Genomic DNA, 25,156 nt, shown 5'->3' on the forward strand with positions numbered 1-25,156 from the left:
GGTGTGGGGCTATGGTGCAGGTGTGGGGCTATGGTGCAGGTGTGGGGCTATGGTGCAGGTGTGGGGCTGTGGTGCAGGTGTGGGGCTATGGTGCAGGTGTGGGGCTTCACATTCAGAGCTTTTGGACCTGTAATCAGCAGAAGGAAAGCCGTGGGGTGGTGCAGATGCAGAGAGAGCAACTGATCCATAGAGCAGAAGCTCTAACCTTGGTTTCCTACCCAGCAGGAGCTACTGGTCCCTGTTCAAGTGTCAGAACTGGGTTTGAAGTGGAGGTCAGCAGCCATTTCACTGGAGAAAGTGATAGAGAGAGGGAGACAGTCTGCATTACAGAGATCTGTGATGCAGCTGACATTGTAGCTCCTCCCTCCTAACCCAAATAGAAAAGAGAGTCCAATGAGGAAGTCCCGGGCAGCCTCTGCTCCTTCAGAGACAGGCGGACTGAGAACTATACCACTTATCTAGCAGGCCCAGTGACCAGCAGGAGAAAGGTAGTATTTAGCACACAGAAACATCAGGGAATTCTCCTGATTTCTGAGTGAGGGTGGCTGTCGGGCCATCAATTAATGCCCCAAAGTATCTAGGGTCTCGCCTTTGAAACTTTCTTTGACTAGCACCCCAGAACCAGCCTGGGAATGTAGGATGAAGCAGTGACCTCCTGCCTCGTCAAACCTATGAAGAGCTCTTAGCCCTAGAAGCCCCATTGAGGCCCTAGCACTACCCTGCTGAGCCCAAGGTCTAGAGATAGTGTTGTTCCAGACATAATACTGGCTCTTCCATCCACCATACTGGAAATCTAACTTTTTAAACGCCCTTCACCAAAGCTGGCACTGTCTCTTTTCCCTGAGGCAAAAAGAACAGCTGGGCATGTGTGGGCCTAAAGGAAAATAAGGTTGCAGATTGGCCCCAAGCTGAATTCCAAAAGAAACAGTAAGGTCCCAGCCATGAGTCATAGTTGCTTAAGTAGACAACAGTTCCATGCAGATCAAGTGAAGTCAGGACAGAATCAGGGTTGTAGGGGTAATGGGGGGAAGAAGAGAATCCCAAATCCCTGGGATAGGGGGTATAAAACATTCAGTAAATTCCAGGCTCATATGTCCTCTTGCCCACATTAAAGAGACTATAGCAGTATATAAGCATAAGTAATTAACTATTTTTCTTGCTCCCATTTAAAGAATAAGCAGGTTCCTAGAACAATGGCCATAAACAACATGATCCTTTATTTGGCTCTTACATTGTAAGAAATTTATTTTGAGGCAGAGTCTCACATAGACCTAGAGCTTCTAGATAATCCACTTCTGCTGGATTATTTAGTTAGATGCTCTGGGGATCTGCCTATCTCCATTCCCCAAGTCCTGGAGCTACAGACTCATCCTATCACACTCAGCCTTTCACAGGGATGCTAGGCTCTGAACTCAAGCCCTCATGCTTGCACAAGCATTACCCACTAAGCCATCTCTCCAGCCCCCAGTTTTTGGAGAGGAGAGTGTTTCTTGTAACCCAGGCGGGCCTCAAACTCTCTGTGTAACTAAGAATGACTTTGAATTTCTGATACCCCTGCCTCCATCTCCCGAGTGCTGTGATTGCAGGCTTGTATCCCTCTGCCTGGCATATGAAGAGGCAGACAGAACTGAGGACTTCAGGCATGGTAAGAAGGTACTCTAATAACTGAGCCACATCCCAAGCTATGCAGCCACATTTTACTGGTGGCTTTCAGATGTGAGGCCAGAAGTGACCAAGCAGCCAGAAAGCTTATAGCCCCAATCCCAGATCTCACCTGGGTAGACTGATTCCAAAGCCAGAGAGCATGCTTTCTGCTTCATAGGGTAAGATTTTAGAACTCCGATGCTGGAATCTGAGTCTTGACTCCACCTCATACGAATTATCTGGCCCTCTACAAGTTCACTAATCTCTCCACATTTCAGTTTCCTTATTTGTAAAGCGGTAGGCACTGCCTATGTGGTGGGACTGGGAAAGTTGGAGCAGTTAATTCTTGAGAAGTTCTTAGCACAGAGCCAGGCAAATGACAAGAGCTTCACTTTAACAGTTACTATGTTGCTAAACAAAGCAACCCTCTATCAGCCACAAAATCTTCACTTTAACAGTTACTATGTTAATATACAAAGCAAACCTCCCTCCATCAACTATCCTGGGTTTTCCATACAGTTTCTTAAAACAAATTGCAACATCATTTTCACTGTAAAAACATAAATTGCAATATACCATAAACCATGCAAAAGACTTCAGAGTGCTTTGCTTTAATCCCTAACTACTGAAAAGAGTGAGGGCTACTTGTGTACCCCTGCACAAGTAAAGAGCAATGAAGGAGGATTACAAGTTCCAGGCCAGCCTGGGCTACGTGATGAGACCCTGCCTCTCTGTAGGAGGGCAGAGACAGCACTTTAAACAAGGCAAAAGAGGTCCTTACATTAAAGATCCCAGCCCCAAGCTGCATTCACCTCCTAAGATGAGATGTGACCAGAGGTGGCCTGCTTTCTTTTTCCTCCTTAGATCACATGTTCCCCTCATAAGGTAAAGGCTCTGCCCTCTTACATCCCACCTCTGCTGTGTCTCCCACTCATTAGTTCTGTGAATATGACTTTTCCCATTTCACACATACATCAGATGATATGATATGTATCTGTCAGTTAGCATAGTGCCCCTGGGGGCCTACACATGTTGTCATGGCCATGGGGCTTCTTTCTCCTGTGTAGCTCATCAACATTATATACATTGTATACAAATCAACTCTATCAATGACAAGATCTTCATTTTAACAGTTACTATGTTACTATGCAAAGCAACTATAATATAATATATAATGATATTATATTTGCTGCATTTTCCTGGTTTGGTATTGTTGTTTTTCAGTTTTTTGAGACAAGACAAGGCGGCTTCAAACCTTCTCTATAGCTGAAGATGACCTTGATCCTACCTCCCTCATCTCCCAAGAGCCAAAATCACAGGTATGTCTCACCAACTCAAATTTTCTTTAGCCTTGGAGTTGGTCTTACAGGCTCCCAGACCTGGGCTATGGGAACAGAAGTTGAATCCTCTAGAAGAGCAGCAAGAGCACCTAACCACTGAGCCATCTCTCTGGCCCCAGCACTCTCTTTCTCCATCCATTTGTCTACAAACACCAAGGTATAGCCCACATGTTGGCAATAAGCTCGAGATGCTGATTTTATCTCCTTTGTAAATATGCCCAAAAGTGAATTGTTGAATGATATGGTAGTTATATTTTGAATCTTTTTTTTTTTTTTGAACGTCCATCCTGTTTTCCATGACTGGGCCACCTTATATTCATTACCACTGACAGTGTGGGCAAGAAGCCAGCACCACCATGGTGGGCAAGGAGCCAGCACCATCATCCATGATCGAAACATAAATGAAAGTCACAGGGAGATAAGCCTCTCCCCTATTAGGATGGCAACCATCGAAGATAAGATAACAAGCATTGGCAAGGGTGTGGAGAAGAGGAGCCCTTGCACTGTGGGGCTTGTTTCGGACAGATGTGGGGTGCAATGGACAGTCCCCACAGTCCCTTCTCACTGTAATGGACCATCGCAGGCAAGCTTTTCCCTCCAGATTTAGACCACTTTCTGTTGGAGCCACAGCCAGGTGAGCATTTGAGCTATCTCATAGTTGTATGCTTAATTGGTGAAGAGTTTCTGTGATCTACTAAGGTGTGTCCTCTATTTTTGTTTATCTAACTTTCTTTGTCAGTCTTTATGCTACTGAGGACAAGACTTTACAGGAAGATATTCATGAGCGTGTTCTTTAACATGTTGGTCTTCTGTTGTCCAACCCGTAGTCCTTGATTGACCAGGGTATCATCAGCCCTGTGCTGAATCAGTTTTCTGTCCAAAAACAGCATGTGCCACACAATGATGTTTCAGCCAATCATAGACCACATATTCAACGGTGGTTGTACTGGATGGTTTTGTATGTCAACTTGACACAAGCTAGAGTCATCCGAGAAAAGGGAGCCTCCACTGAGAAAATGCCTCCATGAGATCCAGCTGTAAGGCATTTTCTCAATTAGTGATCAATGGGATAGAACCCAACCCAATGTCTGGTGCTATCCCAAGGCTGGTGATCCTAGCTTCTATAAGCAAGCCGACTGAGCAAGCCATGTGGAGCAAGCCAGTAAGCAGCACCCTCTGTGGTTTCTGCATCAGCTCTCACCTCCAGGTTCCTGCCCTGTTGAAGCTCCTATCTTGACTTCCTTCAGTGATATGGCAGTATAAGCCAGATAAACCCTCCCCCCCCCGCCAACTTGCTTTTGGTTCATGGTGGTTTGTCCCAGCAATAAAACCCTAAGACAGAAGCCCTAGAAGATTATGATGGGACTGAAAAATCCCTACCACCTAGAGATAGCACAGCCATATCAGTGTTGAAGAAACACAGGACTCCTGTGATGAAACTGTGTGAATGAAGCGTCTGCCTTGGCAGTGGCATGTAAAGGTGTAGTCCACATGATTATATAGCATTACAGAGCTTAACTGAGAACAAACAGCTGAGATAATGGCTTACCATACTATATTTCAATGAATTTAGGTGTGTTCCTTAAAAAAGTGTGGTGAGCCAGCCTGGTATGGTGGCACACATAAAGGGTGGTAAATGATGGTGTTCCAGGTATGGTGGAACAGGTCTCTAATCTTAGCTATTGAGAGGTAGAAGGATCAGGAAGTCAAGATCAGTCATTGCCAGCTAGAAGGTGGCATTGACATCCTCCTGGGATATATGAGACTGTGTCTCAAAATAAAAGTTGGCTGAATACTGTATACTCTGACACCGACAGCAACCTCATACATCCCAGGCTTACTGGGTCTCTCCCTGAACCACTTGCTCTTATATTTGATTAAATCTCCCATTGTTTTGCTCATAGTGACTCTAGAAGACATCTCTATGTATAGTGTTTCTATGGTTATAGGGTTTATAAACCTTATGTGTTTATATGAATGGATTCTGTGGTGGTCACATAGTGACGAACTACTCAAGATTGCTTTTCAGGAACATGTCCATATCATATGACTATCCTGCTGGCCCTGTCTTGATCCTATACTAAGATCTAAGGTACAAGTGAGAGGTAACTTGTCACCAGGCCACTTAAGGTTCTTTGTCATGTCTCACACAATATACCTTAAGGCTCCTCCTACATCATACCATACCTGTTCATATAGACCCTCAGCATAAATTTTCCATTATAAAATTTTTAAATTTTTGTTACTGTTTTTGAAAATATTTGGCTAAAGCTCACTAGATTAAAATTAACTGTCATTCATAGATTATGTAAAATATAATTGGAATTACTTAAAAATCAAGGATCACTAACATGAACTTTTTTCTCATGTGTGGTAAAAACTTCAAGAGCAAAAATGTTATCACAGGCAAGGTGGCATACATACACCTTTAATCCCAGCAACTCAGGAGTCAGAGACAGGCAGATTTCTGAGTTCGAGGACAGCCTAGTTTACAGAGCAAGTTCCAAGACAGCCAGGGCTACACAAGGAAACCCTGTCTTGAAAAACAAAAAGCAAAACAAAACAAAAACAAAAAGAGAATTGACAAAAGAAAAAGAAAGTAGATTAATAACAGGGCCAGAACTAAAGAGAGAGAAATTCTCAGCCTCTCTTTGCTGCCAATATCTGTTACAATTGTAGAAAGGACCCAATAAAATCCAGGCAGACAGCTAAGTATAATCAGCAGTGTCTTACAATTAACCTGCTCTGGGAGACGGTTCACCCTGCGACAGCTCGTCCTTTTGCTCTTCTTGTCCCCAGGGAGGAAGGGTCTCTCTGTACAGCCCTAGCTGTCCCAGAACTCACTCTGTAGCCCTGGCCTTGAAATCACAGAGATCTGCCTGCCTCTGCCTCCCCAGTGCTGAGATTCAAAGCCTGGGCCACTACTGCCTTGTTATATTTGCTTTTGCTTTTGGTTTTGGTTTTTCAAAACAGAGTATCACTCTGTACCCCGGGCTTGCCTAAAACTTATGTTTTGACATCTTCTAAGCATTAAGCAACTGACTAAAGGTAGGCTACTCCTGGGAAAATAGTACACACCCAAGACATGAGTGTGACTTCCGGTCATGATGGAGGGAGCGAGATCCCAGGACAGAAGCCAGTGAATGGACATTTTGATCAAACTTACATCTACTCTGTCCTCCTCAAGAAGTAAAGAAATCATAGGAGGTGAATCCAAATCTAGGAGTTTGACAGGGCTGTGAGCCTGCCTCAAGGTCCAGCAGATAGCTTGTCTCCCTGGGATCCTGAAGCTCATCTGGAAGGGAAGACAAAGGCACGTGAGTGTTCAGATATTTCTGATGCCTGAGCCAAAGCAGAGTAGTGAAAGGCGACACAGACCAAGAGAGGCCAAATCTGTGGGTCCCTCTTGTCCAGTAAAGCTCTAAAGTTTAGTCCAGCTAGTCAGGCTTCACAGAGCTGAGTTAGGAGGAACTGGAGGCCAGGACCCAACTTGGCCAGGGCAAAGCTTTAATACAGCAGCTGGAGCTCCCCAGCACTGTGGAGGTGGCTTCAAGACACACAGGAATTACATAGGCTGCACAGCAAAGCACTACGGAGTTCCAGAAATGGCCCACCAGAGTACTGAGCAGGTCACCCAAATGAAGAGGCCAGATGGGAAACCAGAGCTTGTCCCACTGGACTCCTGAATATCCAGGGTCCCATCCCCTCCACCTCTGCTTGCCTATGACACAAATTTTTTCTCTTTCCTTTCCCTCTCTTGATCCTTGTACCATCAACCCTATAAGATAATCTTGAGTCAAACTGGCACACATACACACACACACACACACACACACACACACACACACACACGAGAGAGACAGAGACAAAGACAGAGACAGAGAGACAGAGAGAGACATGGAGAGAGACACAGAGAGAGTTGTAGTAAAACACACAGCAAATAGAGAAATAAATGGACATCTTGCAGAGAAAGAGAATGAGGAAAATTTCCAACAGAGCTGAGGGCAGGACTAGAAGCAGAGGGACTGTGATCCCACAGTATAACCAAAAGAGACAATAGTACCTCTCTGGGAAGTGACTTTAGAGAGATTTCTACTGGCCTTGGTTGCACGGGGGAGAACCTTGGGGACACTGGGAACCAGACAAACAGCAGGGAGTGGTGGGGTCTGAGAAAACTATCCATTCATGTCTGAATTCACAGTTAGGGTTTCACAGTGGAAGAGTGCCTTGGCAAGTTGGGGCCAAGGAATGCCACAAAATTATATAGTGCAACAGATCTAACAGGAGAGATTTATAAGGGGAGGAAATTAATACAGATGTTGTCTCTGAGTGAGGATGGAGGAGACAGAACAGGCTGTGAAGGCACGGGCTTTATAAAGAGGTATATAGTGCATGCATATAGGAAGAATACATGATTCGTGGAAATGGCTGGCGTTGGCCCACTGAAGGCTGGCTAGGTAGTCCTTGGTTTACCAACACACACTCCCCACATACCTTCTGCTCTTCACAGCTGCGCATCAAGAGATAGCAGTGAGAGTAGCATTGCTTCTCATGCCCTCTATGTTGAGTAGGAGAGGCAGAAGAGTCAACTTTGCTAAGATGTGGGAATGCATGCATGAAATGGAGGCTGATCGGGGAAGTGTGGAATTGGCGGGAAGAGGAATGTATAACTGACTAGAGCCTAATTACGCATATCAAGTTAGAGGTATAGTTGGAGCAGAACCCAGAAACAATTTGGCAGCTTGGAGTTATAACTCACACAAAGAAAGACTTAACAGAGATTAATTAAAAACCCTACACATGCATGCAAACAAAAACAGCTGTACAACTCAGCCTGAGAGGTACAGTGTTGCAATGTGGTGGAAAATGTTGCCAGCTCTGGTGAATCAGCACAGGAAGGGGTTGTCAACAGCACAGGCCTGATGGGGGAGGGGTGCTCACACCTTTCCTGGGCTAGCTGGACCTCACCTAGAGGGTTGGGCTCTGGCACCTAAGATTCTGTGAGATCAGGATCATACTCAAGATATCAGGGGACATCTCAAAGCAAAGGAAATAGAGATGACCCCTTGGGATATAAAACTTATGAAGAGAAAACCATGCTCACATTTGTAGGCTCACACACAAGGGTTCAGGCTGTGCCTCCCTAGGACCTCCCACCACCTCTGGGTACCTCATTAGCATGGAGAATTCTGTTTTGTGCTACTAGTGACCTGATGTGGGGAGTGTGGCACCCGTTCCAGGTCAGGAATCTGGCAGGGAGCAGGGAGGTGCCTACTGTCCCAGGTGTATACCCAAGTGCTGGGGTCTGAGACCAGCTCTGCCTTACCAAGTTTCCTGGCATGGTCCACTGTCCCACACCAAGGAAGAACTCAGAACTTGTGAGTGAAATTTATAAGGACCATATGGTGGGAATGAGGATGCCCCACCGCAGGAGAATGGTTGCCACTGTGGTAAGCAGTTTAGAGGAAATATGATTGTCTAAAAGAAGGTTTCTCTTGATGGTTTCTGAAGTTATTTCTAGTTAGTTCCTCAGAGATGAATTAGCAATAACATCTCTGGAAATGATGGTGGCCAAGTCTCACACTTGTGTTCAAGGACGAGCTGTGCCAAGCTCTGAGTCTCTGTACTGCCTGCTGTCCTGTTGGACAACAAGTGCTTACTGAACATACAAATGATGTTACCTGACATAGCCCTTTTATTTAAAGAATATATAATAAGGTTGCTAACCTAAATTTGCAAATATATAAGATCATCTCTCATTTTATAAGGTAATTTTATGTTATTTAATTTATTCCTTGAAACATCATCGTAGGAAGCTATTATTTCTTTTTTTGTTTGTTTGTTTGTTTGTTTGTTTGTTTGTTTTTCGAGACAGGGCTTCTCTGTATAGACCTGGCTGTCCTGGAACTCACTCTATAGACCAGGCTGGCCTTGAGCTCAGAAATCCTCCTGTCTCTGCCTCCCAAGTGCTGGGATTAAAGGCATGCACTACCACTGCCCGGCTTATTATTTCATTATCAAATTAATGAATAACATTATTGACATTTTAAAATAACTTACTTGGACCTGCAATATGGCTCAGAGGGTAAATGTGCTTGCTGCCAAACAAGATGACCTGAGTTCCATCCCTAGGGCCCACATACTCCTGCAAGTTGTCCTCTGACTTCCAGTTGAATTCTGTGCTACTCCCACATGCTCACACATATAAATAAATAATTGTAATTTTTTTAAGGTTTTAATTAACTTGTTTGCTTTCTCTTGGAGCTCCTAGTTTCTGTCACTCATCACTATATATCTTTAAAGGAATCAGTTTTAAAATTTTTCCCATTCTTCTCATTAACATAAGAGAATGAAATTAGAAATAATAAATCCAGGTCAGAAAGTGAAGTACATATTCCAGTCAGCAGCTACAAAGACGATCCAGCAAACAGAGCCCAGAGGAAAACACAAGGCATGAAGTCTCACTCTTAACGACTTAAAAAGACACATGAACTGAAGTGTTTTTATAGAAAACATAAGTAGAATTAATTCTAGAGTTTTAGAGTTGATCTCTACATCAAATGTTTATTGAATTTTAGACAAGAAATCTGCTACCCCAGATAAAACAGCCAAAAGTAGCAGAAGCAGGATTGAAGGTGAGTTAGAGGGACCTCTGGAAGTATCAGGTGAGAAGAAGAAACACACACACACACACACACACACACACACAGCCGGCAGGGGGAGAGAAAGAGAGAGCTCAAGTAAGCTTGCTCAAGACCCAATTCAGCACTATGGACAGAACACCAGCATTCCCTCAGCAGGGAGCTATCTCTCTAACCTGCAGGCAGAAGGAAACCAAAAGCTGTTAAACCCCGTGGGACCCTGGACCACTAGAGAGCAGACACTGAGAAACAAGCTATGGTGTGATTTTATCATTACAGAAAGACATACCCAACCCTGCCTTGAGCAATGTGGTTTTGACAATGTTTTAAGCAGTGAAGAGGCAGACCAGCCTCTGAGACTAGAGACAACAGGGATGTGACAGTGGACTGGAGGTAGTTTCATTCATCCCCAGATCTCAGTATTGAGGACAGCCATGGTTTAACAAAACCACTGAGGACAAAATGTCAGTTAAAGAGCTCAAGTTGTGCTTGGAGATCTCAGGACACAGTGAAATAGGAACTGAAGGCAGCTCACACACTCCACCATGAAACTGAGTGTCCTACATGCACTGTACCCCCCACAGAACACAAGGTCCTTCTACTTCACAAAAACTACTGACCATAGCCAAGACATGTCCCTGTAAAGTGTGTCTGCTTTTACACATATCCAGTTCATGGAAAGACTAGAGGAGAAAGCCAGAGAGATGGCCCCGTACGTCAAGACACATGTGCCAAGCCTGGCAATTAAGTTTGAACCCACATGGTAGAAAGGAATTGACACCCACAGATTGTAAACTGGACTGTGACACACATGTGTATGCTTCCCTAAACACACAAATGTAATTTCTTCTTTAGGATTCAAGGACTTGAACAATCAAGAAGACCTTAGAACACCCACTTGATGTTGTGAGTCACCATGTAAAAGTGACTTACTTCATACAGAGGTTGGCAGAGTTCAACCCTGACTCCCCTTCTCCTAGTTTCTCAACCTTGGTTAAGTCATTTAAGTCTTGTGTCTTTGATTCTACCAAAAAGACAAAGATAACAATAAAATCTATGGCACAGACTTGCTGTTAAAGCTTACTTATTTTAAGAAGGGTCCAGGTGCACAGGAAGCACTCAGCACACATTGGTGCTTGTCTAATTGTGAAGATAAGCTAAGATAGCTTATATGATATCCTTATGAACTACAACAGGGAAGTCATCTCAAGAGCATTAACCAAATGTTGTACCCTCTTGTTGACACAGTCCTTATTCTCCAAAGTTTGCATGTAGAAGTTATTTAGGGTTTTGTGATTAAAAACAGGAGGGTGTGTGTGTGTGTGTGTGTGTGTGTGTGTGTGTGTGTGTGTAGACAGGTAGCTAGGTGGGTAAGGAGAAGCAGGAATCCCAAATAGAATACTCAGGGATTCAGACACATGTGCAGAGGGAAATCTAGCAGACTGGGCTGTGTATTAAAAACCATGCCTAATTCTATCTAGCCATCAATGACTATAGAAAGCAGGGCAGAACTGTTAGAAGATATCTCTCAAGTTCCAGGTTGTCTGTATATCCCTTACAGACATGACCAGCTAAGATGCTCTAACTTGCAAAGTGGCAATAAATGAAATGTATAGGCATCCAAGTGAAGACTATTTGGCTTTAACTATGAACATGCACTTAGTAACACATCCACAGGTGGGGAACAGCAGGAGTGAGAACAGAACTCTGGGGTACCAACTTAATATTGGGGAGATGGGAAGGGTGAACAGAGCCATCTGGAGGCAGGGAAAACAGATTCTCTGTCCACTGAGGATAAGCTAAGATAGTCCATTAGTGAACTGGGGACTCCGGCTAGGTCCTCAGGGTGTCTACCAAGGAAAAGAAAATGCTCCAGATGAGTAGAGAATGTAAGTGGGCTGGGAGGTCTGACTGGGTCTGGATAAGAATAGAGATTCTTTCCCACCCCTGGTTGGCTTCCCTGAATGTCTCAGACAAGTGTTCACTGCTTAGTCAGATTATTTGTAGATTCTAGCTTCCAAGGTTTCCTAACAGGATCTTCTCTCTGAATAGTGAGTTACCTGTCATCCCTGGTCCTCTACCTGTGCAGTTTTCAAGTAGACCAGAGTTTCCACTCTCTCCAGACCACAGGTCCTACCAGAAGAGAGAGAACCACGCATCCAATCTTAGTCAGGCAACCAGCCAATTTTTGTTGGCTCCCTCATGTCTCAGGCTAGGTTCCTAGAACACACTCTAAGATGCAGATATGTATGGACGATGACCTTAGGATCAACATGGAGGGAGTAATGAATGAAACAGGGTTAGAATGAAAGAGTGGGCTGTCATGTAACTAGGTTTATAACAGCAAAGGTCCCAGCTAATACCATGGAGAGTGAATCCTTGGTCCTGCCAATGGGGAAATGTTTTAAATAAGAGAGAGGAAGGATGGAGATAAAATTGTTATATAAAGATGTCTTTGGGCAAATTTCTTCTTAGCTAAACTGTAAATTCTATAAAGACAGAAACTGTCCTCTCCTTTGGTCCTAGCACAGTGCCAAGGGCATGATAGGACTCCAGTTGTTGACCACGTGAATAGACAATAGTAATGGTAAGATAGACCTCGTAACACTCATGGTAGAAAGCAGTCCACAGTGTAAGCCTCTACTCTGCTGAATGTACATGTACATGCACATATTCATACTTCTACATATTATGTATGTGTGCATGTGTGTTGCTGTGTGACTTTTCCTGGAGGCATGTGAACAAGACTACCTGTCTCAGATAGGATACTGACCATTTTGAAAGAAATGATGCTACTTGGCTCTAGTTTGGAGAGTTGGGGAGTTTATTGGAACTATTTACATCAGCATAGTGACTCAGAGGCAGCTGCATCACCAAGAAGCCCACCCAAGATGGATGGAGACTCCCAAATCTATATCTCTGAATCTCCCTGCTCAACTTGTAGACAACTCCAACTAGAAAAGGTGTCTTCTCCAAGGATGGTTTGTTGGTTTTATAAACTTAGGGGTCTCTCTGGCATCATTCTTAGTGACCTAAGTTTCATAAGCTGCCTGTATCTTATGAGTGTCTCCCTTTCCTGCATAAAGGACTGTTTCACTTCAGTGGCCCTAACTACACAGCACATGGGTATAAATTCGGGAGAATGTCACCATGCTAAAGAAGTAAGAAAAGGCATTTGCTTTTTACTTGGTGAAATCTTGGGCATTTTGCTCTGTGTGTGTGTGTGTGTGTGTGTGTGTGTGTGTGTGTGTGTGTGTGTGTTTCATAGACTAGAAAATTTTGAGAGGAGATAGAGAAGACTGGAAACTAGAAAATAAAGAGACCAGTTACCACTAAGGGATGAAGACAATTGATAGGGTTCCCTATGTCACCAGGGAAGGCTCCTCCCACCCTCTGCCCATGCCACACAAGTACAGAAAAACTCACACGCCCTCACTGCTATCACAGATGAAAAGCTGCTCCAGTTCTATCCCACATAAAAATGGATCTGAGAGGTTCTATAAGACCAAAGAAGCTCAGCCTGGACTGTCAGCCTCCCCAGACTTAGAACGAACCTTCTCAGCCCCTGGTCAGAGTGGATTGTCAGCCTTCCTAGACTTAAAATGACCTCATCCTCCCATCCCTAGCTCAGCCTTAGACACAAAACCCTCACTCTGGAAGCCCCTATAGTGTTGCTCCATGGGCATGCAGTCTCAGCTGTGTCTCCTGGGGTTTGCTCTGGGCACAGACTCTGCACCTTTGCCCTTCCTGAACTATGTTTTTCTTTTCTGGTCTTATCCAGGCTCCCCTTATACACACACACACACACACACACACACACACATACATGCACACACACACATACAAACACACATGCTCACTCACATACACGTGCACACACATTCATACACACTCATGCACAACACACACACATTCAGACACACAGACACATTCATACATTCACACACATACACAGGGAGAGAGAAAGAGAGAGCAAGGAGGAGGAGGAGGAGGAGAGAAAGAGAGAGAGAGAGTCTTTTTTCCAGCATCCTTCACCTTTCAGTACCTCCCTCCACCATCTCTTCTCGCAACAGTTCACAAGGGAATCAGTTTTCCAGTCTGTCCTACTAGGAGCATGACCCTATCCCATCTTCTTTTAGGTTGGGGCAAGGGATCTTGTTCTATGAATTTATCTCTATTTATTCCTCTCATTGAACACCAGACCTTCTGTGTGTTCCCAGACTCCTGTGCAGGACCCTGGAAAGCACTCCCAAATGAGCACAGTGCTCAGTAAGTAGAATGAAGTGTCTGTCACCTAGCTACACCCACAGTAAGCTCATTTAACCTTGTGACTCAGAACACACTCAGGGTAAAGAGGATGTTGTGTGTCAGCTGCTTGAGGCTCACAGACTTCCATTCACAGAAAGAATTTACTGTGTCTACCATAGTGGAGGTGGAACAAGATCCCAATACACTCTGGTTCCTTTGTGTGCAAACCAGGAGCATGTATTCCTGCTCAGAGGCTAGGAGATGGTGGGATGAGTTTCCTGAAGGTAGGGAGAGTCCCCACTTTAACACTATGAGTGCTCTTGTGTAGACCTATCCCAAGAACCCAAGTAGATGAGCAGAGATGAAACCATATCAACTCAGAGTCCTTTATACCTACTTCTAGTTTTGTAGAAGACCAATTTTGCTCTACTCTTGAATCTTATCTGTTCCATGAATCCTTGAATAAAATACAAACACCAGTCTGTGAAGCATGCTGTGATTTATTGAGAAAGGGGAGTATAACTTTTCATAAGCAAAAGACCCACAGCTCAGGAGGTTTTAGGGAAATAGATGAGCCAGCTGTAAGGAGCATTTCATGAGAACCAACAATTTGGAACCTTGATCTTTTCACCGGTGAGTGACAGATGGCTGGAATGGACTAGGTTAGACTAGAAGGCTTGGGAAGGCTGAGCTTCTGGTGTTGTTGACCATATTTCAGATTCACAGGCTCTTCTTCAGGAGCGCTGTCATCCCAGACTAGTAGCTGGACCACCCCAACCTAAGAGAAGACTTAGAAGCAAAGAGTTGGGCCCCTTCTCCAAGGAACTTGAGTTAAAGCAGGGTTGAACTGTGCACCTGTTGGGGTCAAGAAGATGAGAGCAGATGCCATTGCAGGCTGAGGCAGGGAAAGCAGGAAGGTGAGAATGTTTTGCCTCTGAAGATCACTTAGAGCGTTGCTGGCTGGAACTGGTGGTCTGAGAGAAGTGAACACTGCTGGTACCTCCTCTGCCAGACTTGTAGCTGCTGCCTACCGAGGTCTGGCTACCACCAGAGTTAAAGCCCATTCTCTGCTGGCTCACAGAGATGCTGCCTCCACTGCCAAGCCTGCTCCCGCTGCTGCTCCTGCTGCTGCTGCTGTTGCTGCTGCTTCTGACACTGCTGTCCCCTCCAAAGTTGCTGCCACCGGCACCTCTGAAGCCTCCGCTGCTGCTTGTGCTGGTAACATTGCTGACCACTGCTACAGGGGAACAGAAAGTTCAGGAGAAAGGCTTGGGAGCTAGAGGCTGACTGTCTCAGCCTTGCCCTGCTCTGCTGCATAACTTCTGACATACTCTGAGGTATTAGCTTGCAAAAAACAAGCAAACTTAGCTCTTTAGTGCCCTAGCCAAGAACAGGAACTGGTGTTCACAAAATTTCTGGTTCTCCTATCTAGGCCACACCCCACAATCAGAAGGGTTAGGGAGTTAGGTCACAGTTTACATGAAGGGTACAGCACAGGGAAATGGCTGGTATCACCAGGATGCCTTGAGTGAACTGGGCCAAATGCATGTTCCCATGCACATACATGTAAAAAAAGTGTCAGTCTCTAGATTATCCCCTTAAAATGGGATCTCCCACTGATCCTGAAGCTTATCATTTTAGCAAGGATGGTTGCTTGGCCTCTTCCCAGGATCCAGCCCCTCAATCTCAGTTCTCAGGTACAGGCATAATGCCACACCCAACTTTTAAGTCCATGGTGGAGAATTCAAACTCAGATCCTCATGCTAACACAAGGGATCGTGCCCACTGAACCATCTCCAGCCCCCAGGGCAGGTTCTCAAATGTGCTACTTACAAATGCTCACAGCATTCTGAAACTCTCCAGACAACCTGGAAAGACAGAGGGAGAGAGTTACTTCTCCAGTGTGTCAACAGACAAAGAACTGCAGGCTCATAACCTTGGGCACCACATCCTCCCATCTGCCCTCCTAGGTGTCAAGTCCCTGAGAAAGGAAAGATTAGTCCAGAGTTATTCCTATCAATACACCCCCCAGAGAAGGGGACCAATTGCAATTATGACTCACAGCACTTCTGACCACAACACTCTACATCCTTCTCTTCCCACCCTTCACACTGAAGATCTGTTCCAGGCAAACTGCCACCCCTTACCAGATTAGCCTCCCTCACCCCTTGCTGACTCCTAAGATGATCTCCATCTTGCATGCCCTTCCCCCCTCCCCTTCTTCCCAGTCCTGCTTTTGTTTACCCAACTTTCTTCTTCCAGGAAGCCTTCTCTAGTGAGACTTGGGGTGACAGGGCTTAGGGCAGCAGTAGTAGTAGTAGTGATCATGGAGAAAATATGAGATGCTGACCCACGCACGGTGTGTGCTGTATTTGAAATTTCCCCACTCACAATGACCATATCTCTGGATCTTATATGTGTTTATGGAGCTGAGCACACATGGAATGTTCATGCGCCCCCAGCCACAGTGCACTCTGCTGACCACTCCTCATATCACATGACTCTCAATTGACTCATCTTCACTCTTTCCCACAGAGACTCAGCAGAAGTCCTTTTCTTCCCATGCTTGGTCTCTCACTGGGATCTGACAGAGGGCAAAAGGTTTGAACGAAGATGCATGAGGCAGGGGTCAGTAGACACTGCCCTCATGTGTGGAGTCCCCTCGTTAAGCCGTTACCTGCCAATTTACCCTGTGTTATTTCTCAGGGGTATGTAAGTGTCACACACTTCCCCATACACAGTCAGCCCTAGCAATCAGGTTTGAAAAACTGTTCATACCAAAGTTCCAATATTGCCGCCACTAGCCACATGAAGCTATGCAAAGTAGATTCAATATGTAAAGCTCTGGTCCTCAGTTATACTACGCCCATTTCAAATGCTGAAAGGAGACAGGCATTGAAGCGTAGCCAGTAATCCAGGCACTCAGGAGGCTGAGGCAAAAGTATCGGGAGTTCAAGATCAGCTGGGGCTACAGAGTGAGTCCCCCATCTCAAAAAAACAGTGGGGGATGGAAAGAAGGAAGGAGGGTTAAAGGGAGGGATGAAGGAAGGGAGGAAGAGAGGAAGGAAGGGAGGGAGGGAGGGAAAACAGAAAGGATCAGGAGGAAGGGAGGAAGGGAGAGAGGAAGGGAAGAAGGGAGAGAGGAAGGGAGGGAGAACAAAAAGGAGAGAGGAAGGGAAGGAGGAAGAGAAGGAAGGAGGAAGAAAAGGAGGGAAGAAGAGGAGGAGGGAGGGAGGAAGAGAAGGATGGAAGGAGGGAGGGAGAACAGAAAGGAGGGTTGGAAAGGCTGATGGCTACTGGATCAGACAGCCTGGCATAGACTTTTTTTTTTTTTTTTTTTTTTTTGCATAGACTATTTTCATCTTGGAAAGTTCTAGGTGACAGCCCTGGTCTATAACTTTTGTCACAATCCCAAAGGGCTTTTCCTGCCACCTTTATGAATAGAAGTATGTGAATCAATACCATGCCTGTGATAATTTAGATAATTAGACAACATAACTGATGAAAACCAGTGGACTTAATTGCTTCCTCTGCTGTTTTCTGTCCAACTTGTCCTCTCCTGTTATTATTTATTCCTTTCTTTGATATCACAGGTCACTATAAAACCATACTTGGAGAATGCTGACCCCAAGGGCCCCCACCTGCACTCCTCCCCCTCCAGCAGCTTTCGGTAGGTGGCAATCTCCACGTCCAGGGCCAGCTTGGTGTTCAGGAGCTCCTGGTACTCCCGCAGCAGCCGGGCCATGTCCTCCTTGGCCTTCTGCAGAGCAACCTGCAAGTCTTGGAATTTGGTATCAGCATCCTTGAGGGCCCGCTCACCACGCTGCTCAGCCTCTGCAATGGATGTCTGCAGGTTGGTGTTCTGGGGCAGAGAGTAAAAGATGAAGTTAGTATAGGTCTACTACACAAACACCGGATGGTTCGCAGGAAACGATCTCTTCACCCATCACTCTTCCTTCCCTCTCCTGGAGGCACAAGCTCACAAGTCAGGCTGATGTCACAATTTGGATAATTCATTAAAGATCAACTCATGACTCATCAAGAAAAGAAACACATCTGCTTTCCTAAGCTGGCACAATAACAGTGGTCTGGTTAGCCTTTGATCTCTTTTGTAAGACTGTTTAAAACAAAAACTCCCTTCCCTGGCCATCTCATTCCAGTGATACAAAGAAGCCACTAGGGTTATGCTTCATTCTAGTGATACAAAGAAGCCACTGGGGTTACATAAGATGTGGTTTTAAAAAAATAAATAAATAAAGCTCCATAGGTTAGTGCAACTGAGTGCTTAAAGCCAACCCTGCAGTTGTCAGATTAGCTGTGCAGATCAGAATGGGCAGCCCTCTCTCCTAGGTACTGACATTCCAAGCAGCCCAGCCTGCAGGAGAAACAGCTGGAAAGCAGAGGCTCCTCGAGGCCTTTGTTGACTCCACCAAAGAATGGAGAAAACCCTGTGCAGAGGAGCTCAGCTGCTGCCTCCTCTCTCCCAGGCCCCAAACCTTCACTCCACGGAGCCACACCACACCTGCTTCTTCACATTCTCAATCTCTCCTCGCAGTCTCTGGATCATCCTGTTAAGATCCATGATCTCGCTCTTGGTGCTCCTCAGGTCGTCGCCGTGCCTACCAGCTGTGGTCTGTAACTCCCCAAGCTGACAGGGGAGAGATGAAGGATCAGTACAGCCTTGTAAAGTGTGGGTAAATTTTTGATAAGGGCAATCAGAGCTTAAACAGCTTAGAGTCCTACCTTGGTCTGGTACAGGGCCTCTGCCTCAGCCTTACTCCTCTGGGCAATGTCCTCATACTGAGCCTTGACCTCAGCGATGATGCTGTCCAGGTCCAGGCAGCGGTTGTTGTCCATGGACAGGACTACAGATGTGTCACTGACATGGCTCTGCATCTGGGACAGCTCCTACAGGGAACATGATCCCAAATGATGCCAAGGCTTCTCTAGTAGCAGTGATGCCTAAATAATGTGTTAGTAAACAGAGCTAAATAATGGGGCAGTAGAAAATTAACCTTTTATTTCAGGTCAGGCTACAGCCTACAGTGTGACAGCAAAGGGGCTAAAAAAAGAGGGGGAGGGCAAATTGCAAAGATGAGCAGTGTATCTGTCTGTAAACACCAGCTCATGAGCCCAAGTGTGGCTTCTCCTTGAGCACAGAGCACAGCTACTATTATTTAGTAGCTGACTGTGATCGGGGACTGTGGAGCTCAGGGAGAAGAGGGGCCCAGATCTTGCAGGTAGGAGGAGCAAAAGGAGCATTCCCTAAGTGTAGCAGAGCTTAGTGGGAGCCTGGTGGCTGGCTTTGTGGGTATGCTGTCTGCTCCCTAACATAGTGCTTGTGAAGTTGCTGGTGGGCAATCTCGAGCAGCAAACTAAAGAGTCACCATGTCATAGAGAGTCCTCAGAAAGTTGATATCATCTGTCAGACTGTCCACTTTAGCCTGCAGTTCCACTTTGTTCATGTAAGCTCCATCCACATCCTGAAAGAGGGAAACCAGAGAATAACCCCTGCTCCCTCCTACCCAAGCCTCCCTCTGAGCCTTCCTCTCTCTCACTTGTCCCTCCTCTGGCCCTTTTAAATGTAACCTCATTTTACCTTTTAAAGAGAACAGAAACAAAGTAGGGCATATAGAGTAAGCTAAAAAACATTTGATTAATGCTACATATAAATATTCATTAGTTCACATTACCAACTAGCTTGCTAGCTACAGTAGGGTCTAAAGATGAACCGCTTCCTTCAAACATTTCCCAAGAATGTAAGGGAAGAAGTAACCCCCATCCACAGCAGTACTCAGCTTCCTCTGTGGAAGACAAAGGGATTCTGGGTCTACCCCACAGCTTGCTCACCTTCTTTAGCCCTACGAATTCATTCTCCGCAGCTGTGCGTCTGTTGATCTCCTCTTCATACCTGAACAGACGGAGCCACAGGTTGAGACAGTGATTTCAGAAATGGAGAGATGGCTCAGCAGTTAAACATACTGGCTGTTCTTCCTGGGGTCCAGGGGTCAATTTTCAGCACCCATGAGGCAGCTCAAAACTGGCTATAATCACAGACTCATAAGATCCAATGCCTTCTTCTGGTGTGCAGATGTCAGTGCAGACAAAATACCCGTATATAAAATACAGAAGTGGAAAAGATGAGGGCCTCACATCCTCCTGCAGAATCTCTGCCCAGAGGGAGGACACTTGTTCCATGGGCACATGACAGTTCAGTCACACAGAGCCCACAATGTCCCCACCCTGGGGTCAATGCTCTCCTACCCTCATTTGAAATTCTTCAAAAATTTTTAACAAGGATGCTACACTGTTTTGCCGAGACCTAAAAATTCACATCCTGCCTGGAGACTTCTCAGAGCTCGGGAGCTGCTGTTCCTTCTCCAAGTTTGGTGAGAGGCTGAAATGTGTACACCTGGGGCTGGATCAAGAGTCTGTCTGCTTGCCTGAGCTCTTAGACCAACTTCATGAAGTCATTCACAGGATAATGAAGCAGCAGTTGTCCCCACCTGGCATTTCTGTCTATTTCAGTTTCCCTTCACTACAGTAGAATTGTAGAGGAATTTAAGATAAGATTGAAACTCAAGCCTTCTAACTGTATCCCAGCTATAGGATTCTTCTCTGTTAAAAATGTGCCACCAAGTCTCTGGCCATACCACCCTGAACATGCCCAATCTCGTCTGATCTTGGAAGCAGGGTCAGGCCTGGTTAGTACTAGGATGGGAGACCGCCTGGGAATACCGGGTGCTGTAGGCTTTAAAAAAAAAAAAAAAAAAAAAAAAGGTGCCACCAAGCCTGATGAGCTGAGTTAGATCCTTGGAATCTACACAGTAGAAGGAGGGAGCTCTCCAAAGTTGCCCCCTAGACTGGGCATTGTGGTGCACACTTTTAATCCCAGCACTCAGGAACAGGTGGATCTCTATGAGTTTGAGCACAGGCTGGTCTATATAGTGAGAGTTTCAGGACAGCCAGAACTACATAGTGAGACCCTAACTTGGGGAGGGGAAGAAAAATTGCCCCCTGTCTTCTACACACCCAATTGTGGCATATGTGCCCCTGCCCTTAACATACATACACACATACACACACACACACACACACACACACACACACACACACACACACACACACACAGGAAAAGCTCAAGTGTCCTGCCATGGTTTCACTTACATGAGCTGGAAAGCAAGCACTATTCTAGCTCTTGAATTCCCATAGCCCTGGCCTGGAGCCTGTCACCATGCAGTTAACACACACTTGTACAGCAGTGGAAGAAAGAACTCCCAGGAGCAGGTTACCCCTTTATGTAGATCCTGACTCCTAGGGGTATCTAGAGCTACCCCCAACCTCTGAAGGCCCTGTTCACTTCTCGCAGATCTCAGGTGTGAACTCAAACTTGGAACCGTAAGAAGGAGCAGAGTGAAGCTGTGGAATCAAGAGACCAGACACACCAAATGAATTTGCATGCTACAGCCCTGGACCAAGGCCCAGGAAGCACTCAGACCCAGTTCTGACCCAAACCTACTGCTTCAAAATAGCAGCAACTGGAACACATGGGTGTGCCCCTTTTGATAACCTTCCTAGGTGATTCCTATGGAGTTCTCAAGGAACCCTTTTGCTCATCTGGGCTGATGTAGGAGGGGAACCTGCCAACCACTAAAAGATATGTAAGGATGGGTCCCATATGACTGAGTCCCCACTTTCCAAGCTTCTACTTGGCCAGACTTCACTCAATAAACTTATCAGAAAATATTAACTAAAGACCTGTTTGAAAATTTAAGTGAGGAAAGCCACCCCCATGGGGACCCTTACTTCTTTTTGAAGTCTTCTACCAGGTCTTGCATGCTCTTCAGGTCTCCCTCCAGGCTCCCCTTCGTGCCCAGAAGTGAATCTAACTGCTTGCGCAGGCAGCTGATGTAGGATTCAAAGAAAGGCTCCAGGTTCTGGGGGCCTGAGCCAGAGCGTGTGGTCTGCTGCTGCAGAAGCTCCCACTTGGTCTCCAGGACCTTGTTCTGCTGCTCCAGGAAGCGCACCTGCATCAAGAGAGGAAGGTATGGCTTTTTACCTAGCACATGGCAAAGGGTAGAAAGGTGAGGTGCAGACCCAGTTCTTCAATCCACAGTGGCCTCTGTGCTTCAGAATTTGGAGAAGATGTGGATTAGAAAAGGGAGAGCTGAGGGTGAGGTGCATCATCTCTGAATGAACACAGATTCAACAGTCCTCTGCTGTATGTGTGTTGGGGGCCTCATACCAGCTGATGTATGCTGGCTGTTTGGTGGTCTCAGTGTTTGAGAGATCTCAGGGATCCAGATTAATTGAGAATGGTGATCCTCCAACAGGTTACCCTTCTCCTCAGCTTCTTTCAACCTTCCCTAATTCAACAACAGGGGTCAGCTGCTCTGTCCATTGGCTGGGTGCAAATATCTATATCTGACTCTTTCAGCTGCTTGTTGGGTCTTCTGGAGTAAGAGACTGGAGGCTCCATGGAGTTTAGAGGTCAGGTGGGGTGGAAGATGGGGACATCCACATGGAGACAGAGGGTGGGGAGGAGGTATGAGATAAGAAACAGTCAGAGGGTGGACGGGGGTGGATAAATTATGGGGTGTAAAAAATTAATTAATTAAAAAAACAGCAATAAAGTGATTCATAATGACAAAAAAAGAAAAAAGAAAAGGAGAGAAAAGAAAAGAAAGGAGAGATCTGGCATGTGTGGAGTACTTTGTATAGCTCCTGTTCTCATATATCTGTGTCCCTTAACCATTACAATGACCTAGACAGCATGAAGTCACCCATAGTGAGGTGCATACTCAGTGGCAAAATGAACAGCCAAACCCAGGACTACCTATGTCTGTTGGGATCCTTCAAAATAAAGCCAGAGTGGGTCAGCATGACTAAAATGACTTTTAAGTGGTCTTTACATACAAGCTTCTTTTGCCTCTGTGATGGTAGTAAAAATAGCCAGTGAATCCTCAGAGATTCATCTTGCAGATGACCAACATTCACTCCAAATCCTGGGCACATCTCTGCCTTGGACCTAGCAGGCCTTGCTCTGCCCCATCATGGACAGTTCAACTTACCACTGGCAGAGGCAGAATATCCCTGGCTAGGTAAGGTGCTGTTGAAGATACAGAGTCGCCATCCCTAGTTTTGTGCAAGGTTACTTAGTTACTAGCTGAAAGTGTCGAGTAATACTTGTCAAAGAGCAAGTAAGCTGTTTCTGGGTCTGCAGCTAAATTCTTCAAACTAAAGCAGACTTAGGCCCCTCATCTCAGTACTACAGGGAAGTTAAGACCAGAACCCTTCCCTCCTTCCACAGCTGGAATGACAGGGCAAAAAGAACAAGAAAGGTGTTCTCAGTGTCCCAGAAATAGAATATCACAGGACAGACAAAGGGCCAAACATCCCCCTGGCAACTTTATATACCAACCCCTAGGAGTACAAATACCCACAATGCCACTAGGCCTTGCCCTCACCTTGTCAATGAAAGAGGCAAACTTGTTGTTGAGGGTCTTGATCTGTTCACGCTCCTGGGCCTTCACTTGCCCAATCTGGGGGTCAATCTCCACATTGAGGGGCTGCAGGAGGCTCTGGTTGATGGTCACTTCCTGGATCCCCCCAGGGCAGCCACCAGGGCCAAAGCCACCAGGCCTACCAAAGCCACCGGCTCCCCCAAAGCCACTTCCCATTCCTCTGCTACCACCAAAGCTACCTCCATAGCCACTTCCAAAACCACTGCCACAGCTGCCACGCCCTCCACTGAAGCCACCAGTCCGGGAGCCACCAGCCGCCACACTGATAGAGATGCTCTTGCTGCCACCCAGGTTGTAGAGGCTGTGACTGCCAAAGCTACCTGCTCCACTCCGGAACCCACAAGCCCCTCCACTGGCTGCCCCAGAGCGAGCCACACAGCTGCTCCTGCTGCTGCCAGATACCACAGCTGAGTGGCCAGAGAAGCCCTGGCTCCCACAGCTGAAGGATTTCTTGCAGGCTTGTCTGTTCATAGTGAGAAGTGTGGCAGTGAGCTAGCAATAACTTAGCAGAGCAAAGGACTGAGGAGAGGATGGGGATGACAGGGGAAGCTGGCCTTTATATTCCAGGCTGCTTGACTTGGCAGGAGAGGAAAGCAATTACCTGAGAGTCATCTCGGGTTTGGTCTGCCTTACAGGCAACAAGTCACTTCTTGGTTCTTAGCACACCTCAAAGATAATCCTCTGGACCAAAATGGCTTTGCTTTCTTAGCTTAATCACCCAAACTTGCCTCAGTTGACAGAGGGCCGAGCTCTCTCCTCCCTCCTAACATGTGATTTCCTCAAGAATTTTTGAGAGCCAAGCAGAACCCATTACAGCAAGATGAGCTGGCTCTAGACCCTAAGGGATTAAGAGCCCTTGATCTCCATGACAAGTGCCATTAGGACTGGTCAGCCTCTTCCAGGGAACTGAATCCCAGGCCTAAATTCATTAAACAATTTGTTAAGAACCAGGTCCTGTGGCACTCCCATAGTGCTCAAGCTGTTTCTCTTGTTGCCAGACGTTGCCTTCTCATGGCATGTTGCTTGTGCCCTGTGTTTCAGAGAGCACTTAGAGATGAGCTGACCATGAAAATGTATCGACATGGGGTCCAGTCTGCTACCTCTAAGGTCAAAGGCTTCCATCTAAGCAGATCCAGAGTTTAAGGCAAGATATGTTATTGTGAGAAACTAAAGTAGAGCCAAAGTAGTCCCTGGGGAATGGAAGCCCATGATTCGAAGCCAAGAAGTGTGAAGCTGGGGGGAGAGGAGGTCTCAGGGTAGGTCTGCCCCCACCATCCTAATAGCAGGTGGTTCCTAGATCCAGAAGCATGACTGGACAGAATGCAGAGTTCCCCTGGGTGGTAGAGTTGGTTCAAGAACCTCACTCCTCCTGGGATAAGAATTACATGTACACTGTAGTGACAATTTTGGCACTTTGTTTTCTTTAAGAAGCACAGAAATATTATAGGAATGTGTTTTTGTTTTAATCCCAGGCATGGGATATGGGCTGCTTCAGACTGTCCACAGCAGGTGACTATGATTCGCCTCATGCTCTAGCAGGGGTGTGATTTTTGCCATCAGCAGATAGTTCCTGTGACTGTGTGATGCTAGAAATTCTGGAAAGTTCTCAGAGGATATATAAATGCTAAGGCCCCCAAGATGTAGTTTGATGGTTGCTGTGGGTGGATTGGTGGCTAGTTGCTGTTGATTGCTGTTGGTCGCAGTTAAGTTGTTGTGCACAAAGAAACAACAACAAGAAGTTAGATATCCTGATGGCAAA

The 25,156-nt window shown here is 46.0% G+C and overlaps 1 protein-coding gene, 1 long non-coding RNA gene and 1 pseudogene across 2 annotated transcripts; 2 read left to right on the top strand and 1 right to left on the bottom strand.

Moving 5' to 3' along the window:
* Window positions 1–3,481: 3,481 nt before the first annotated feature.
* Window positions 3,482–21,628, top strand: LOC116080223. The gene is made up of 3 exons (XR_004114358.1): window positions 3,482–3,618; window positions 17,467–17,726; window positions 21,243–21,628. It is a non-coding gene; the product is annotated as an uncharacterized LOC116080223 (long non-coding RNA).
* Window positions 14,358–24,001, bottom strand: LOC116080215 (keratin, type II cytoskeletal 2 oral). The gene is made up of 9 exons (XM_031356505.1): window positions 23,341–24,001; window positions 21,680–21,900; window positions 19,724–19,784; window positions 19,261–19,356; window positions 18,617–18,781; window positions 18,396–18,521; window positions 17,515–17,735; window positions 15,707–15,741; window positions 14,358–15,110 (listed from the first exon to the last, which is right to left on the bottom strand). The coding sequence occupies exons 1-9, from the start codon at window positions 23,866–23,868 to the stop codon at window positions 14,815–14,817; spliced, it is 1,749 nt and encodes a 582-aa protein (XP_031212365.1). The 5' UTR covers window positions 23,869–24,001; the 3' UTR covers window positions 14,358–14,814.
* Window positions 20,513–20,626, top strand: LOC116083066 (annotated as a pseudogene).
* Window positions 24,002–25,156: the final 1,155 nt, after the last annotated feature.

Source organism: Mastomys coucha, unplaced genomic scaffold (genome assembly GCF_008632895.1).
Source record: "Mastomys coucha isolate ucsf_1 unplaced genomic scaffold, UCSF_Mcou_1 pScaffold11, whole genome shotgun sequence".
Classification (NCBI taxonomy): Eukaryota; Metazoa; Chordata; class Mammalia; order Rodentia; family Muridae; genus Mastomys; species Mastomys coucha.